An 18,257-nucleotide genomic window follows, 5' to 3' on the forward strand; every position below is an offset into this window, starting at 1 on the left:
AGGACCGCCACAGGGCGAGGTGGAGTATGGACCCGCCCAAAACGGGGGAGTCCACTCTCACGGTATGTAGAGGACAGATAGAGGTTTGAGGCAAACATATTGTGTGATTATTTTTGTTTATGTGTTAAAGGGGAAACATTTTTATTGGAGTGTCGATGGGTTGCAGGTTTGTCTTTGGGGAAGAAGTTGCTGAGAACTTCGAAGCCAGCATAGATGAAGTAATTGATGAGACTCCAAGGTAGTGGACCAGAGGACCTCGAGCTGTGAGGAGAAGCAGTGAAGAGGAGTGTCACATGCTTCTGTAGAGGTGGTGAAGCACCATAGTTGCTCGAGGAAACTTCATGGTGTAGCAGCCAAGAGAGCTGTGGAGGACCCTAGCAGAAGGGTGAAGCACCGTAGTTGCTCAAGGAAACTTCATGATAGCAGCCTGGAGGAGCTGCAGAGGATCCTGGTAGTGAAGCCCGGAAGAACCTGAAGATATCAGGGTAGTGAACTTCCAGAGGTGGAAGGGAAGTTCTGGTGGATTACTTGTAGGGAGTTGATAGTGTTTGGTTGTCATTAGCGTGCAAGACGCAGTGAGAGGTGAGTGATTGTTGGCATTCTTATGTCAAGGAGTGTTTTATACTGAAGTTCAGAGTTACAGTCGTAGGCTGGATGACCCACAGACGTATGCGTTCTAGGACTGATAGAGTGATCGATTGATCATTGTTGTGTATCAATGAACATTTATACTGATATATGTTACTGCCTTCAAATGCTGATTTTCTTTGTACACATTTATAGATACATATATATATTCTCTTGCTGATGGTGCAACAGTGTATGTAGACTTGATCAACTTGAGGAGGTTGATAGTATCAGGTGGTGAACCAGGTGGTTCACCACCTGATATCAAGTGGTGGGATACCACTTGATAAGCTGATGATGTTGGATTGCAACCTGATTGTAATATGATAGAGTATAGGATTCATTATTATTATATGTGTGTATGTATTGTGTATGTGCTTCGTCCAGTAAATGTATCCCAATTTGCTGGTGTTTGTCCTTGTCCTAGTGAGGCTTCCCAGGAGGTAGTAAAGAAGGAGGGAGAGAGAGAAAGAACCAAGAATCACTGCTGTGGACAGGGTAGAAGGTAATACTAATAAGTCAAAAGGGGATTGAGGAGATCATATCACCTAAGGAGAGAGTGGGGAGTCACAGCGGCTCGAGTGGGTGTGTGCACGTGACAACGAGGCTAAGTGTTGGAGCCGCATCCCCTAAACGTTTGACGTTGAGCCCCTCTCCAAGAGGCAGAAGCGCCAAGGGTGATCTCCTAGTGAGGTATAAGCACTCTACCGAGTTGTGGGTTGGGTTGTCCGTAAAGGAACAACGACGACAACGGCACCAACCCACCCTATAACAAATTGGGGGCCTGTGTCCGGGAGAGTGAACTGACACACCCACACCCTGTCCAAGAGTGGATTTGTACACCCTTGCTGAAATAAACTGTGTGACCGCAGGTGTATATTCTCTCTCTTGGGAAGACTCACAGGACAAAGATGGATAAGGTGCAAGCATTTGTGGAGTCAGGCAAGCCTGAGGACTTAGAAGGTTGCACGAGGGATCAATAAAAAACAAATAGCAGAAAAATGTGGCATCAGGTTGAGAGCATCTAAGGTAGCTGGGATGAAGGATGAGATCCTTAGACAGTTGAGAGCCAGAAGTGAAGCGGCAGAGCAAGGAGCCCAAAGAGGAGTTGAAAGTGGAAAGGAGGATGATGGGCAGGATGAAGTGAGATCCCAGGTATCGAGTAGGAGCAGCAAGAGTAGCCACAGTAGCAGGAGTAGCCGGAATAGGAGCTTGGAGAGATTCCAGTTAGAGCTCCAGATGCAGCGTGAGGACAAGGAGAGACAGTTCCAGCTGGAAAAGATGAAATTAGAACTCCAGATAAAAGAGAAAACCAGACTGGAAGTAGAAAAAGAGAAAGCCAGACTGGAGGTAGAAAAAGAGAAAACAAGACTAGAGGTCGAAAAAGAAAAAGAGAGAACAAAACAAATGCAGATAGAAGCGAACAGAACCTTGGCTGAGCAAAGGATTGAACATGGGTTGCCAGAGAGCACCACCCAGGTATCACACCCACCAGATGTTAGAGTTAGGGAGAAGGACATTCCCTTGTTTGTTCCCGAAGAGGCAGAGAGCTTCTTCGAGCACTTTGAAAAAGTAGCCAGCATCAAGGAGTGGCCACAGGAGGAATGGGCCCAGCTGGTCCAGTTAAGATTGACCGGTGCACCCAGGGAGGCATACACCCAATTGTCACTGGAAGAGTGCCAGGATTATGCCTCGGTAAAGAGCAGCATATTGCGCTCGTTTCAGTTAACCCCAGAAGCTTATAGAAAGCGCTTCAGAAAGATGGTGAAGGTTGGAGCATGTACTTTTCCTGAGACAGTAAGAGATCTGGAAAGACGATTCCAGAAGTGGATTGAGGCTGCTGGAGTTGGATCTTACGCTGACCTGAAGCAACTGATGGTCATGGAGAAGTTCTTGGAGATGATGCATCCCAAAACAAAGTTCAAGATCCAAGAAGCAGGGATAAAGGAGGTGAAAGATGCCGCAGATAGGGCGGATATGATTACCGAAGCGTACAAGAGCTTGAGGGAGAACAGAGTGAGAAGCGAGGTGAGACACAGCAATGGCAGACCCAGTGGAGTCTGGGGAGGAAGAAATTATGAGAAACCCAGAGGAGTCTGGGGTGAGAAGAATTTTGATAAATGGGCAGATAAAAGTAAGTACCCTAAAACTCAGAAGAGTAGGTCACGCACTTCGTCTGAAAGTGAAGATGGAGGAGCTAAACGAGAAGCTAATCGTTATCCGGGAAATCGAGAGTCCAGTAAAGCTCCACAGAGTACGAGTAGTGTGCCTGGCCCGAGGAACTCTCAAGCGAGTGGACAAAGTCAGAGCCGCTTTGGTACATATAGAAGAGACTTTTCCCAGGTGAGGTGTTACAATTGTAATCGGAGTGGGTCACGTGATGCGAGACTGTCGGCAGGGCAAAAGAGTTGTGACCCTGGCCATGTGTGACCCCCGAAGTAAATATACTAATGTGTTCCGAGACAAACCACAGAGAGCGAACTTAGTGAACGAGAGGTATAGGCTGTTCATGAGCAAGGTTGGATCAGTATAAGAGGCCAACCTGAGGTAGAAGTTGGTATCTTAAGAGATACCAGAGCTAATCAGAGCTTGATTGCGAGAAGCCTGATTGGGAATGATCGACGGTTAGCTGGCAGTGGGAAGATGAAAGTATATGGGTTATTGTCTGAGAGTGACATACCCGTATGTGCTGTCCAGTTAAGGTCGGAATATGTGTCGGCAGAGGTGATGTTGGGAGTGTGCCCCGACATACCTGTTCCAGGAGTCCAAGTGATCCTGGGGAATGACTTGTGCGGGACAAAGGTGTTGCCAAGAGTCATGGCTGAGACTGTGCCAGAGGAGTGCCCAGAAGGCCACGGCACAGGTGGGACACCTGAGAGTGTGAACCTGATTGACATCCCAGGAGATGCGTCAGGAGACCGCCAAGCCATTGAAAACCCTGTCTCGGTAGTGATGAACGCAGAGGTGGCCGACGAGGAAGACGCTGGAGAAGATGAGACAATGTCGATTAAACCGGTAGAAGTTATCGATGTAGATATAGCATGGCTGTTTGATGAAGGTCCAGCCCAGGAAAATGAAGTCTCGGTGAGGTCAAAAGTGAAGATGGCCCAGCCGAAGAAGAATCATGTGAAGAGAGCGGACCTGAGTAGAGCCCAGCCCGCTGAAATTAAGAGTCGGAAGGTGAATGCAACTGTGCTGAGTAGGACTGAGGAAAGATGTGGACATACGGAGGACGAGAGTAGAGCGTCAAGTGGTCCACGAGCACAGAGGCATCTGGATAGTAGAGTTAAGTTGTTTGAGATGTCAGTTGACATGTTTCACAGAAAACGTGAAGAAAAGATAGTGAAGAAGAGTAATAGCCGAGAAAATGAAAGGAGAAGAGACAGTATGTGTCGAGAGATAGCGTACGAGCACACTAGGAGAGGTAAAGCGACATGTACGGTCGAGTGCATGTTGGATGTAGTACAGTGCTCGAAGAAACTTTTAGGGAACGAAGAAGAGTTGAAGGAGAAGAAAGGGAATTGTATAAAGATGAGAAGTGTGGGAAGAGGATGATGATGCAAGCATGGATGGATAGAAGAAAGCCGAGGACTCGATGGAAGTCAAACAGGATGAGGCCTTGGATAAATGAGGAGACGAAAGGGAGGATTGTCGGTGAAGATGAGGGAGTGAAGTATGATGACAGGAGATGGAAGTATAATGGGAGTAGATGGAAGAGTGAAGACGACAGAGGAGGTACAGACAGTAGATGTCTGACTCTGGACATGAAGGGAGGAAGACGAGGAAACGGAGGGTGGAAACAATAAGTAGAATTACTGATGGAGTGCAGGCGTCCAAGGAGGACAGCCTAGTCAAGAGGTGCCAGAGAAGTCAAATCGTTTATGAGAAGATCATATTTCTGACGAGTTGTGAGCCAGATGTTGCAAGGAGCAACGAACTAATTGTAGACTCCTAAGGGAGTACGTAAGCAGATCAACCGGTCGAACCAGTCGGTTGAAGAACGAGACAGTGTGGTGGCGGATGTATTATCCCAAGCTTTGCCACTGGAATAACTCTCAAAAATAAGGGGAGGGGAGTGTTATGATCTCAGCCTGCAGGAGAAACGAATCTCCCCCCTTGAGAGTTATTCATCAAGCCTGACCTGATTAGAAGGTCTAGCAAACATTGAGGTGATAACCCATATGTAAAATAGTTGCGTGGATATAAATAACGATTTGAGATTATGGGCAATGAAGAAGAAAACAGATAAATGACTTGCTAGGAGATGTGGACATTTTGCTGGAAGCGTGAGGCTCGTTTTTGGAGGGCTCTGACCTCACTTGAGGCCAGACATCGCAGGGGGAAAGTCGCGCTCCGTTGAGCTCCTGTCAGAAGGGAACCCCTAGTGATATATCTCCAAGAGAAGAGAAGTGTGCAGACGCACCAGCTGTGGAATCGAGCTGGGGACGTGTGGTCTCAAGTCGTGGGCGACCAAGAGTGTTTATTAAAGAGCCCAGAGACATTATTGTGGGCCGTGGAAGCGCCCTGACCAAGCTTCGTCAGAGGGAGGAGCGCCCTCGACCTGACAATCTGTGGTAAGCACGATATACGCCAGTTCATAGTGGTTGCTTGTAGTTGGTCGTGTGCCTAGCGACAGTAGCAATGTTTATTAATAAGTTAGACATGTTTTGATAAGGCAGATAGCCTAAAATAAGAGAGTGTAGAGAGAGGAACACGGAGCGACGTCCGTCCCCTCTGAGCGCTGGCAGGCAACTGAGGGAGCCCGGCTCCTGACGGCGAAGGACCCTACCAGCGTGAGTGAGGACCGCCACAGGGCGAGGTGGAGTATGGACCCGCCCAAAACGGGGGAGTCCACTCTCACGGTATGTAGAGGACAGATAGAGGTTTGAGGCAAACATATTGTGTGATTATTATTGTTTATGTGTTAAAGGGAAACATTTTTATTGGAGTGTCGATGGGTTGCAGGTTTGTCTTTGGGGAAGAAGTTGCTGAGAACTTCGAAGCCAGCATAGATGAAGTAATTGATGAGACTCCAAGGTAGTGGAGCAGAGGACCTCGAGCTGTGAGGAGAAGCAGTGAAGAGGAGTGTCACGTGCTTCTGTAGAGGTGGTGAAGCACCATAGTTGCTCGAGGAAACTTCATGGTGTAGCAGCCAAGAGAGCTGTGGAGGACCCTAGCAGAAGGGTGAAGCACCGTAGTTGCTCAAGGAAACTTCATGATAGCAGCCTGGAGGAGCTGCAGAGGATCCTGGTAGTGAAGCCCGGAAGAACCTGAAGATATCAGGGTAGTGAACTTCCAGAGGTGGAAGGGAAGTTCTGGTGGATTACTTGTAGGGAGTTGATAGTGTTTGGTTGTCATTAGCGTGCAAGACGCAGTGAGAGGTGAGTGATTGTTGGCATTCTTATGTCAAGGAGTGTTTTATACTGAAGTTCAGAGTTACAGTCGTAGGCTGGATGACCCACAGACGTATGCGTTCTAGGACTGATAGAGTGATCGATTGATCATTGTTGTGTATCAATGAACATTTATACTGATATATGTTATTGCATTCAAATGCTGATTTTCTTTGTACACATTTATAGATACATATATATATTCTCTTGCTGATGGTGCAACAGTGTATGTAGACTTGATCAACTTGAGGAGGTTGATAGTATCAGGTGGTGAACCAGGTGATAGGATTCCACTTGATAAGCTGATGATAGAGTTCTGATGATGTTGGATTGCAACCTGATTGTAATATTATAGAGTATAGGATTCATTATTTTTATATGTGTGTATGTATTGTGTATGTGCTTCGTCCAGTAAATGTATCCCAATTTGCTGGTGTTTGCCCTTGTCCTAGTGAGGCTTCCCAGGAGGTAGTAAAGAAGGAGGGAGAGAGAGAGAGAACCAAGAATCACTGCTGTGGACAGGATAGAAGGTAATACTAATAAGTCAAAAGGGGATTGAGATCATATCACCTAAGGAGAGAGTGGGGAGTCACAGCGGCTCGAGTGGGTGTGTGCACGTGACAACGGGGCTAAGTGTTGGAGCCGCATCCCCTAAACGTTTGACGTTGAGCCCCTCTCCAAGAACCAGAAGCGCCAAGGGTGATCTCCTAGTGAGGTATAAGCACTCTTCCGAGTTGTGGGTTGGGTTGTCCGTAAAGGAGGAACAACGACGACAACGGCACCAACCCACAAGACTATAATACCTGACACTGGAACGCTTTCTTCCACTTCTTTATCTAGTCTACTCAGGTCGCCAGCTGGGTGTTTATGCTCATGTCCCAGAAACACGTCAGTGGCCTTAATGGATATCTTAAACAAGGATGCAATATCATGTGCAGTGCAAGGTGTCATTAACAGTCTCATAGATATACATAAATATAGCACTAGAGAATGAAAGCTCACTTAAACTTCTCAGTTAATTTAAAAGTTTACTGCAGAAAGACATATATACATTTATATGTGGCATAAAGAAATGTCTATGTAGGAATCATCCGCTGGTGGCAGCATTTATCGATGACATGTCTCTGGCAACACATCAGCTGACTGGACCCACTCCCCTGGCGCGGGCACACACCTCGCGCCTCTGGCAGCACGATCAGCTGACGACTCTAGCTGTCAGAACGTCGTAGTTTCCCACGCCTCCAGCGATGCAATCAGCTGTGCGTTTCAGGGTACGTTGCTGGCTCCTTGCACACCAACTACCCTTCCAGGATCACTAACATCTCCAGGCTAATGCTCGCCCACATCAACTCATGCATAAATGAGTTTCTGTCTCCTAGCCTAAAGTCCTGTCACTCAGACAATAAAATGAGGAGAAATGTTCACAACATATAAAATTCCCTAACTCGCCTAGCTCAAAAAGGGGTAAGGGAGGGACAATTATCTACCTTATTTCACTCCAACCACGAAGCTGACTCGTCCTCTGTTGAGGGATGTTGAGGTTCCTGGTTCTGGCTTCTGGTCTCCTGATGAACAGTTCCCACACACACACAGGTTCCTTCGTCGCCTTCGTGGTAACGTGTTCTCGCCGTGCTCACATCCAACAGGTACTGCCTTCCTCCTATTCTCTGGGGTACTGTAGACAGGTACCTCCGTCGTCGTCCTCCAAACTCACTGGCACTGCCGACTCTTCACAGTCCAGCACAGCTCCCCCCTCACCTTAATTGCCAGTAGATTTGGACCCGGCCCTAGCTTCTTGCTTGATGTGTAAGACGTTGTCCTCTAATGGGCGTCCCAAACGTCACCAGCCCAACGTTCCCTCTGCTGCAGACTCTTGATACATCTCTAGGCGCTTCAATCCGGTCCGTCCTTGCCTCCGGTCACTCCTTGGAAGTTGGATGGCTTCCCAGACTGTCTGCAGAATCGAAGCAGAGCTTAAATCTATTGGTAAGGGCTCTCTAGGTTCGGAGCTCACTCGAGCGCGTCTTTCCTCTCTGAAGGCTCGTGACGTACTGTCTTCCCGCCCCTGGCGCCAGCCGCCCCTCGCCTCATGACGTCACACCACCTGAGGGCTCTCGTCATTGGTCACTTCTGGCACGTGACCTCACTTGGCCAATCAGGTGCTGGGAAGGGTCAGGACGTCTTGGCGGGAAACAGGATGCCTCGTCACCGTCCTGTACTTCAAAAGGCGTAAGCCCCTTGCATTTTCAAACTTAACTGGCCACTTTACAGCCAGCTTAATCACGGTCCCTGCTCTCTAACACATGAAAATTTCCCTGAACATTAGAGAACACTTAGGCTATGGAGATATGACTCTTCTAAGCTGGGAAGTAAGAAATACAGGGGTGGACACCGTCACAATAACAACTGAACCTGTTTGCAGACGGGAATATTCTCAGGTATATTATGAATCTGCGCCTCATGTAAATAAAAATATAATAATATTTTCGTACATAAAAAAAAGACGAATTATTGAAAGAAAAAATGTATTATGCTTTGAGGGCAATGACTGCATGGAACAAGGGTAGAGGCTCTCATCTCCCTGAACGATATAAGAAACGAGGAACCAATTTTAATTACGACAACAGAAGTGCGAAACCAGTTATGATAACAGTAACGCGCAATTCCCATTACGACAACAGAAACACAAGGCCAACGCCCTATATGATAACACTGCAACAACTGACTATATTACTGTCAAAAATAGAGAAATATACGTAAATGGGAAAGATGTGAAATATAGAGGAGCCGAAAAAATAGAGAGAGACAAACAGACAAGGAGAAAAAGTGAGAAAGACATACTGATTAACTGACAAACTGCAGGAAGATCAACTGAAATAGAGAAAAATTTAACGAGAAAATGTACACAAAACGCATGAAGAAGAAGAAACATATCAATGCCATTAATGCTCGCTTATAGAGACAAGCACAGGAGAGCGAACAGGCTGAAGCTGGAACATGAAATAATAACTCAGTATTGAACATAGTCCATCTTTACTTAACAGCGCAGACAAGAATAAGCTTTGTGAATGGTGTCCTGGCATTCTATTCTTGGGTGGACTGGTGAATCACTGCTAGTGGGATACTGATTTACCTGTATATCCTAGAGGGATTGGTCTCGGAATGCTCTGAACGGACGGCCATCCACTTCGGGATGCGACAGATGTTATGAGAATCACCTGGGATAACGAAGAGATGTAATGTGGTTCACGAAAAGACTTTACGAATCAGTCGACAAACGTGTTACGTTTGACCCTTGTCGAGTCCCCGCAGCCTCTGGCGCTGGAAGAACACTAGATCTCTCTCTCTCTCTCTCTCTCTCTCTCTCTCTCTCTCTCTCTCTCTCTCTCTCTCTCTCTCTCTCTCTCTCTCTCTCTCTCTCTCTCTCTCTCTCTCTCTCTCTCTCTCTCTCTCTCTCTCTCTCTCTCTCTCTCTCTCTCTCTCTCTCTCTCTCTCTCTCTCTCTCTCTCTCTCTCTCTCTCTCTCTCTCTCTCTCTCTCTCTCTCTCTCTCTCTCTCTCTCTCTCTCTCTCTCTCTCTCTCTCTCTCTCTCTCTCTCTCTCTCTCCAGGGATATGGTCCCGTGGTCTTTTATGGCAATGATGAAGTAAGAGAGGTGTCAAGAGTTTTCCGCTCTTGTGCTCCTTCACCACAGAATGTCGCCTTGAAGGCTTTAATGGGAGGGTTAATCCTATAGCCAGAATAAAATCTTTGGGGCCTTGGGAACCTGATGACGACCCGACACTCATCCTGGGGAGTGTTTACCACAGGGGTCAGGGAGGGATGCTCCTCAACTTGTCAAGATTACTTATTTTATGTGCGCTCTCATCTCACATATTTGCGATTTGGGTGGAGTGTGCTTCGGCTCTTGGACCCTGTCTCTAAACATTCATTCGAATGCTTAGAGACAGGGGCTTTGGAGCCTGTTTTTTAATACCATTAAATTTGTCGTAATTATTTTTGAATTACGTGTTTGAACTTGAATTATTTTTTCCGTCCATTGTTGTTTCGGCATTTACAATAGTGGCTTTATATAAATTACATTAACTGTGTACCTACGTATACTCTGAATAATGTTTTAATTAATTGTACTTTAGATATATACATCATTATAATTATTTTTTAACAAAGCATTGAAGACGTTCTCTTTATCATTCCTGGGGTCCTGAGTGGCGGTATTCTTCTCAACTTCCTTCATAATTTAAAAGTGTTCTAAAATATGTCGTATCTGCGTTTTGGATGAATTCTTGTTCTGATTACTGCAAGCAGTCCTCCTTATGCTGTCTGGACATGCTTATGCCTCTTGCGATATTGATAATGAGTCTCACTAGAAATAGGTTAAATACAATGTTTACTTCTGGTGTAATTTTTCTGATTCCCCGAGATGTCACAGCACTGCACCTGCCAGCGCTGTGTCCAAGCGCTGCAGCTGTCACCGCTAACCCCAGGCACTGCACATCACAGTGCTAGAACAAGACACTGCACCTGCATGCTCTTCGACCTGACGCATCTCACACCTGCATGTTGCGCTTTTCATTGTTCCATTTGACACTGAGACAATATTCGTAGCTTCGTTATAACTAGACGCTGAATATTTGATACCTAGAAAATGTCAGAACTGATTCTGATGTATATTATGTGCCAATTATCTTTATAAGTAATACACTTTTATGGTATTTATGAATCGAGATTGTTGGTATACAGACGCAGACATACTTTCCTTACCCATTTACGTAGCTAAAACGTATTAAGCCTAACTGCTTTGTAAGATATTTTTTGGAAATTAAGGGTTAGAGTTAAGGCGTGCCTCGTCTGGCCTATCTTTTTTGTTGACTAAAATTCATACTGATCATTGTTAACATATTTTAGGGTATTCCAGTGTATTGTTCTGACACATGTCTCTTACTGCTGCCGTAGGGCAATGTTTACCTCCACCAGGTTAAGCAATGTTTTATTTTTTCTCTCGTGTGGGCCCATTAAGATTCTGAGATTATGCATAAGGTTTTGCCAGATCGTTTAGGGGACAATTATTTGTAAAGAAATGTGTTGCTAGTTATAGATGTATTTAATACTAGCAGTTCCCGGCCACGCGTTGCTGTGGCTCAGCAACGCGTGTGCGTTGCTGAGCCACAGCAACCTTCCCTGTACCCCCAGTCCTCCCCACCATTCCCCCCTCCACCGTCCCCTCACCCTCCCCACCATTCCCCACTTCACCACCCCATCTTTCTTCCATGTCCAACTCCCCTATCCCTTTGTCCTAACAACTATTCTCCATTCCCCCATTCCCTCGTCCCCACCATCCCAAACTCCCCCGTCCCCTCGTCCGTCCCCACCATTACCCCCCTCGCTAGTCCCCTCGTCCTCCCCACCATCTGTCACTTCTGTCCCCTCGTCATCCCCACCATTCCCCACTCCCTCGTCCGATGCCTTTCAAAATGGTCTGATGATCCCGTCAGAAAATTAAGAACATCAAGTGATCTGATGTTCCCATCACTGAAACATTAAAAAAAAGTTAAAAAATGAAATGAATAGATGAAAAAAAATAAACTATACTCATGAAATGAACGGTATGATAAACAACAAAGTTCAATTCCATCGCAATTCACACAAAATAATTAAATCAAAATTAAAATATATCAAAATCTATGATTATTCAATTTATCAATGCAGTCAGGCACATTGAAATGGAATTGTAACATATATCGTATTGCATGTGTGTTGCTCTTACATGCAACAGATGGCGTTGTTTTTCATGAAAAGCAAAGTTTTAACTGTCACAGGTGTGGCATCTATATTTATACTTACGAAAAGAATAGTATGGTAAAAAACACAGCTCAATTCTAACACAATGTCACACAGAATTATTAAATTTTGAAATAAAGTAAATCAAAGTCTATGAAAATAAAATTTATCAATGCAATCGGAAATATTGAAATGGAATTCGTGATATAATTAGTATAGCGTGCCTGTTGCTATTATGTGTAACAGATGGCGCTGTTTTTCAGAAACGCATGTTTTTACCTGTCAGTGGGGTGGCATCTATATAGTAGGTATATAAAAAGATACGCCTATGCGAATGCAATGTTGAATCAAAATTTCAAAGCAATCGGTGAAGAACTTTCGGAGATAAAAGCGTGTGTTGCACTTACGTCCAACAGACAGCGCTGGTTAAAAAAAAAAACATGTTTTTTCCTGTCACAGGTGAGGCATGTATCTAGTAGATAAATAAAAAGACGCTCCTATTCGCATGCAACGATGTGTCAAAATTTCAAAGCAATCGGTAAAGAGGTTTCGAAGATTTCCCTTGCAAGAAAAACACATGAAAAACACTGTTTTTCAGAAAAAAACATTTTTCTTTACCGTCACAGACATGACATCTATATAGTATGTATATAAAAACCCGCTCGGATGCGAATGGAACGTTGTGTGAAAATTTCAAAGCAATCGGTGAAGAACTTTCGGAGATTAGCGATTTTGAACAAAAGAACATTTCCATTTTTATTTATATATAGAATATATTAGCTTGAAAAATACAATTACAAACATTTACAAATCATACGGTAGAGTAGATAACGGAATAGGCAGGAGAGATATTCACACTGATAGTGGAACCCGATTGGGTGACATTATTATAAACAGGTGGAGGGTTGAGTCCACTAAGTGCCTAACCATTAAACTGTGTGGAGGGATCTTCTAGCAGGTCACAGAGTGCTTTTGCTCATCGATCGCTTAACAGAGGAGCGTCGACGGTAGGGGAGCAGAGGTTGCGTTGGTTGGATAAAATTATTACTACTAAATCTGAAATTTTGAAGTATGTAAATAAGAAGTTTGAAGTATGTAAATCTGATAAATTATCCACTAAGAAAAGGAACACACAGTGACAAAAATCCTGAATAACCTGTCCTTGAAACACAGACAAACCAGTAACTGCAACGCCTTGTCAGAAAACGTTTTTGTTTTGCAAGAAAGATGCTTTTTGGTTCACTATTCGTAGAATATGCACCGTTGTCCGTATGGTACGCACACAAGACCATTGTCTGGAATCAAGAGTCATCAGTAATATAGTCTGTAAGGCTGTTTGTTTCCATGGTCGATTACCATAGAAAGTGTACCAGGTCTAGGACACATGATACAGTTAGAGGTTCGGCTTCTCTCTGTAACTGGAGTATTGGGCTTCTTGATCACTAACTTGATCACTTGACCTCGTTGGTGGGTTTCTTTTCCGAACAGTTTTGCGCTCTCGGCTTAATCAACAAAAGCTGCCCATATATATTGTGATGGTAATCTCTTTCAAGAGAGATTGAGCCTGCTCTTCCCTACGTAAAGTTACTTATATATGTATAACACTAAGATGCTACCTTCAAGATACGTCTACCAGTAGCACAAAACGTTTTGACCAGGAGGCAAACGTACCCTAAACTCCCCTCACTCCTCACTCCCTCCATGCCGGCTTGCCACCGTCGTCAACCAGCAAACTACCATTCCAGCCTGCCTGCTTCTGATTGGTGACCCGCTGACTGCACACCTACACCTCTGCACCTCAGCGCCCTCTACCAAGTCGATGTCTGGGCCTGAACCAGCCATTGAAGTTAGAATATCCTTGTGCTCTCAAGCTGTGAACAACCAACTGATATACGCTCTGTTTATTGGTGGATGCTCTCAGCTAGCGCTATATTCTCAGTACCTGTTTAATCATTCTTTTGTCTTTATTTTATTTGTAGAGTAACGTCACCCTTGTTCTTAATTTTTATATTATATTTTTTGACTTGTTTGTTTGCACTGTACATAGCCAAGGGGTTCTCTTTGTTCATAAGATTTACAGTTAATTAAAGTTTCATTGTTCATACTATGTGTTTTGCGTGTCTTTCCTTACTTTACCACAGACAACAGCAAAGCAGTCGATCTTTTTTTTCTAAAATGTGATAGGCATTGACACCAGCCATTAGGAGGACTGCCGAACACCTACACTTGTACACTTTCCCGTCACATTTTTATGGCGGCCTGCCCAAGGAGCTTCACTCAGGTACTAGTACCAGAACATCAATTTGTGGTAAGTGTACTTGGCTTTGATACAGTTGCTTTTCAATATTTTCATTACTTTTAATATTTATATGGCGCTGTGTATTTTGTGCATTCCGAGGGTAACATATTGTGAGTGTTGGATAACTTTGGATTACGTGGTGACTGGAGGCCTCAGTCATTCTCTTAATTGGTCATTCCTCCCTCTGTGTTATTACTCGTGTATTCCACCTTTTTTGTCTCTAGGATATTTCTCACATTCCGGCAGATCATCATTTTGGTTCCCTGGTACTTTGATTTGTCTTCAGGTTAAAGCACCCTATCTTCTGCAATCCGACCAAAGGAGGATACAGAGGGCCATAGTTCTTCTAGCACGGATTACGCTGTTGAGTTGGGACCTCAACAGCAGTTCTAGTCACCAGTTGACACTCGCACCCCTACACGTCGGTCGGAGATGATGATATTTACTTAGGTAAGGAATTAGCTTTCTTTTTTCAGAGCACAAAGATCGTTAATTCTTTAAGTATCATATTTCATTTAGTAGGAAAACCCTTGCTTCTTTCCTATAGAGACTTGGCAAGGTATCCCTACATTCTTGGACTACCTTATTCACTTTTAAAACAATTAAATGTTTTATTTGTTTTAGAAACTATCAGTTTAATTTATTTAGTAGGATTTTCTTGCCTTTATTCTCTTACATTGAGTACCAGGTACAAGATTTCCTGCGATTTTGATTGACTAATCATTTACCATACTAACATTAACGTTAATTGTTAAATATTAAATTACCACAGGATAGTTACCAGTTGCCACGTCTTCCTGTTACTGACCCTTACCATATCGCAAGTATATTCATTGTACATTTATTTGCTATTTTTCACCATGTGTCGTCTCCAAGCATTTCGTAACGATCCAGCAAGTGAAGTAGGGAACTTAAGTCGTTCCAAGAGGACCGAATTACAAACTCTTGCACACGAGTATCAACCCCATGGAGCCAACAAAAATTACTTGCATAATTTAATCTTGGATTATCTCTTAGATGAAGGAAAGATAGACTCTGAAGCTCACGAAAACTATTCTATTGCAGATAAACATGCTCTGGCAGCTATGAAATTGAAGCTCGAACTAGCAAAAATCGAGCGGGAACAACTGCAAGAACAAGCTGCATATGAGAAAGAAGCTCTACAACGACGAGAACGCGAGGCTGCCCTAAAGAAAGAGGAGATGGCCCTAAAGAAAGAGGAGATGGCCCTAAAGAAAGAGGAGGCTGCCCTACTCTAAGAGCGTGAGCGAGTACAGCTTGAAGCAAGACAACATCACCTGGAGATGCAACGCGAGCATGATAAGAAGCAAGCTGATATGGCTCTAGCATGTCGTCAACAAAAACTCACGTTGGAAACTACACACCACAACCAGCGCCAACAAGCTACAGCTAGTCTTCCCGTAAGTTTCAATGTCTCCCATGCAAGTAAGTTAATACCACCATTCGTTGAGACAGAGATTGATGTCTTTTTTACCACTTTTGAGACCCTAGCTAAAAAACATAGCTGGCCTGCAGATCAATGGTCTACCCTTCTCAGAGTGCATCTCACAGGTAGAGCTGCAGTTACTCTCAGAACCTTAGCATCTGAGAATGACTACCAGACCCTGAAGCAAGCAGTTTTGGACGCCTACAGTCTCTCCACCGAAAGCTACAGACGAAAATTCCGTGATTATCTAAAGGCAAGTACCACCACCTTTTTAGAATTTGCCAATGCAAAGAAAATATATTTCATGAAATGGCTGGAAGCAGCACATGTCTCTACATTTTCAGAACTCGTCAACCTCATGCTAGTTGAAGAATTCTTTAGAGGTGTTCCCCCTCCCATCCATTTATATTTAGCAGACAAAGAAGAAACCGACTACATCAGATGTGAGAAGTCGGCTGACACCTACAGCCTCATCCATCAGCTAACACCATCACCACCTTCCAGTAAGAAGTCTTCGTATAGGTATGATAAAGTGAGTACCGATCAAGCGAGCTCTCAATTGTATTGTAAGTATTGCAAACTCTATGGACATACCATAGATAGATGTGGGAAAGCTCAATACAAAGGCAATGAAACTCCTAAACCCAAACCTACTCCTCCTAAGTCCTATAAACCTGTGATGAATGTTGGTGTTCCTATTAATGATCTTTCACTCTTCAGCAAACACCTGTATCCTGGAACTGTCTCTGCCACCAGTACAGATTCGGAGGGACGTTTCAAATTGAAGTTCTTGAGGGACACAGCGGCTCTTCACTCAATAATATTGAAATCAGCTGTGCCTAAAGTCACCTACACCGGAGAAACCGTCCTTATCACTGACCTCACTGCTACCACTCCATATCCACTTGCCAGAGTTCACCTGGATTGTCCTTTCGTGACCGGTGAAGTCCAAGTCGCCATCAGGGAAAAGCCTTTTCCCATGTCTGGAGTGCAACTTCTCCTGGGCAATGACTTGGCAGAAGATCTGCAACCTTCCAACCTGATCATCATGGACAAACCCCAGGTGTGTAACTCTGTAGTGGACAATCCCATCTTTAAGTATGTTCCAGCAGAAGTCCAAGAAAGTGAAGTTTCTCCTCCGGTTTTGGTGACCACCCGTGCACAAGCTGCACGCCCGCAACCAGCTGACTCTACTGCAACCGCTGTCCCTCAAGACCATCAGAATCTACCACCGAATCTTACTATGTTGGTGTTCCGTAAGTTACAGAGGGAGGATCCTTCATTAACACAGTTATTCTTCCAGGATGAGACTCAACCTGACAGTATCCCTGGGTTCTTCCTAGAGAATCAGTTGTTCTACCGCAGGTACAGACCCAGTAAGCTGAAGGAGGATGACGATTGGGCAAATGTCGAACAACTAGTGGGTCCCACCAGCCTACGGCCCGATATTCTACACCTGGCACATGGAGCACTTTCTCACTATAGTTTTAACAAAACCTATCACGGAATCAGACAAGACTACTACTGGCCAGGTATGGTTAAAGACGTCAAAAGTTACGTGCAACAATGTCATACATGTTAGATGGCAGGTAAACCTAACATCTCTATTCCCAAGGCTCCATTGGCTCCTATCCAGGTGCCTGCGGAACCTTTCCACAGACTCATCATAGACTGTGTTGGTCCTTTACCCCGGACCAGTTCTGGCAACGCCTATATACTAACTATCCTGTGTCCTACCACCAGATTCCCCATGGCAGTTGCAGTAAAGAACATTACGGCTGCTACTGTGGTGAAACACCTATTGAAGACCTTCACCCAGTATGGATTTCCAAGAGAGGTTCAAAGTGACTGTGGCACCAACTTCACCAGTGATCTTTTCAAGAAGACACTGGAGGAGTTCAACATCACACAGGTATTGTCCAGCCCCTATCATCCTACTTCACAGGGTTCTCTTGAGCGTAGTCATCAGACTATTAAAGCACTCCTAAAGAAATTTTGCATTGAAACCTTGAAGGACTGGGATAAACCACTTGACCTCATTATGTGTATTTTCAGAAGTCTCCCCAATGAGTCTCTAGGAGTATTTCCTTATGAGATGCTCTACGGACGTAAGTGCCGTACTCCTCTCAAAGCTATTAAAGACTCTACGTAATGCCACCTTCAGTGACCCTCAGTATGTGCCCTAGTTTCTTCAAAACTTAAAGCACCTTCTAGAGAGAGTACGTAAATTTGCTAATGACAATCTATTGAAAGCTCAGGAGAGGATAAAGACTCATTTTGACCAACACAGCAAAATAAGGAAATTTAAACCAGGAGACTTCGTGTTGGCATATTTTCCTATCCCAGGTTCTCCATTGCAAAACAAGTTTTCAGGGCCCTACCGCATCTAGGAGTGCAGAAACAACCACAACTACGTTCTTGAGACTCCAGATAGGCGGCGGAGGACCCAGTTATGCCACGTCAACCTCCTGAAGCAGTATCAAGGTACTCCCCTTACTGTGTTGGTATCATTATCCACCTTTAAAGGTCCATACCTCCACAGTGAGACCTTCCCTGCTTCTCCTCCCGAAAGCACTAACACTGAGTCAGTGCCTTCCAACTCAGAAATCCTAACTGATCTTCATACCTATTTGCAGGACAGTAATAGTGCTCCTCTCATCAGAATCTTCAAGGAACATCACAAGTTGTTCAGCAATGATCCACAGGAGTGTA

At 44.5% G+C, this 18,257-nt stretch overlaps 1 protein-coding gene across 1 annotated transcript in view; it reads left to right on the top strand.

Moving 5' to 3' along the window:
• The window catches only part of LOC138373508 (meiosis-specific nuclear structural protein 1-like), a 17,474-nt gene extending 2,117 nt beyond the window's left edge, over positions 1-15,357 (top strand). The window contains exon 2 of the mRNA XM_069339720.1: positions 15,116-15,357. Within this exon, the coding sequence (XP_069195821.1) occupies positions 15,116-15,357 (242 nt within the window). The remainder of the gene's footprint in view (positions 1-15,115) is intronic.
• Positions 15,358-18,257: the final 2,900 nt, after the last annotated feature.

This window comes from Procambarus clarkii, chromosome 42 (genome assembly GCF_040958095.1).
Source record: "Procambarus clarkii isolate CNS0578487 chromosome 42, FALCON_Pclarkii_2.0, whole genome shotgun sequence".
Lineage (NCBI taxonomy): Eukaryota > Metazoa > Arthropoda > Malacostraca > Decapoda > Cambaridae > Procambarus > Procambarus clarkii.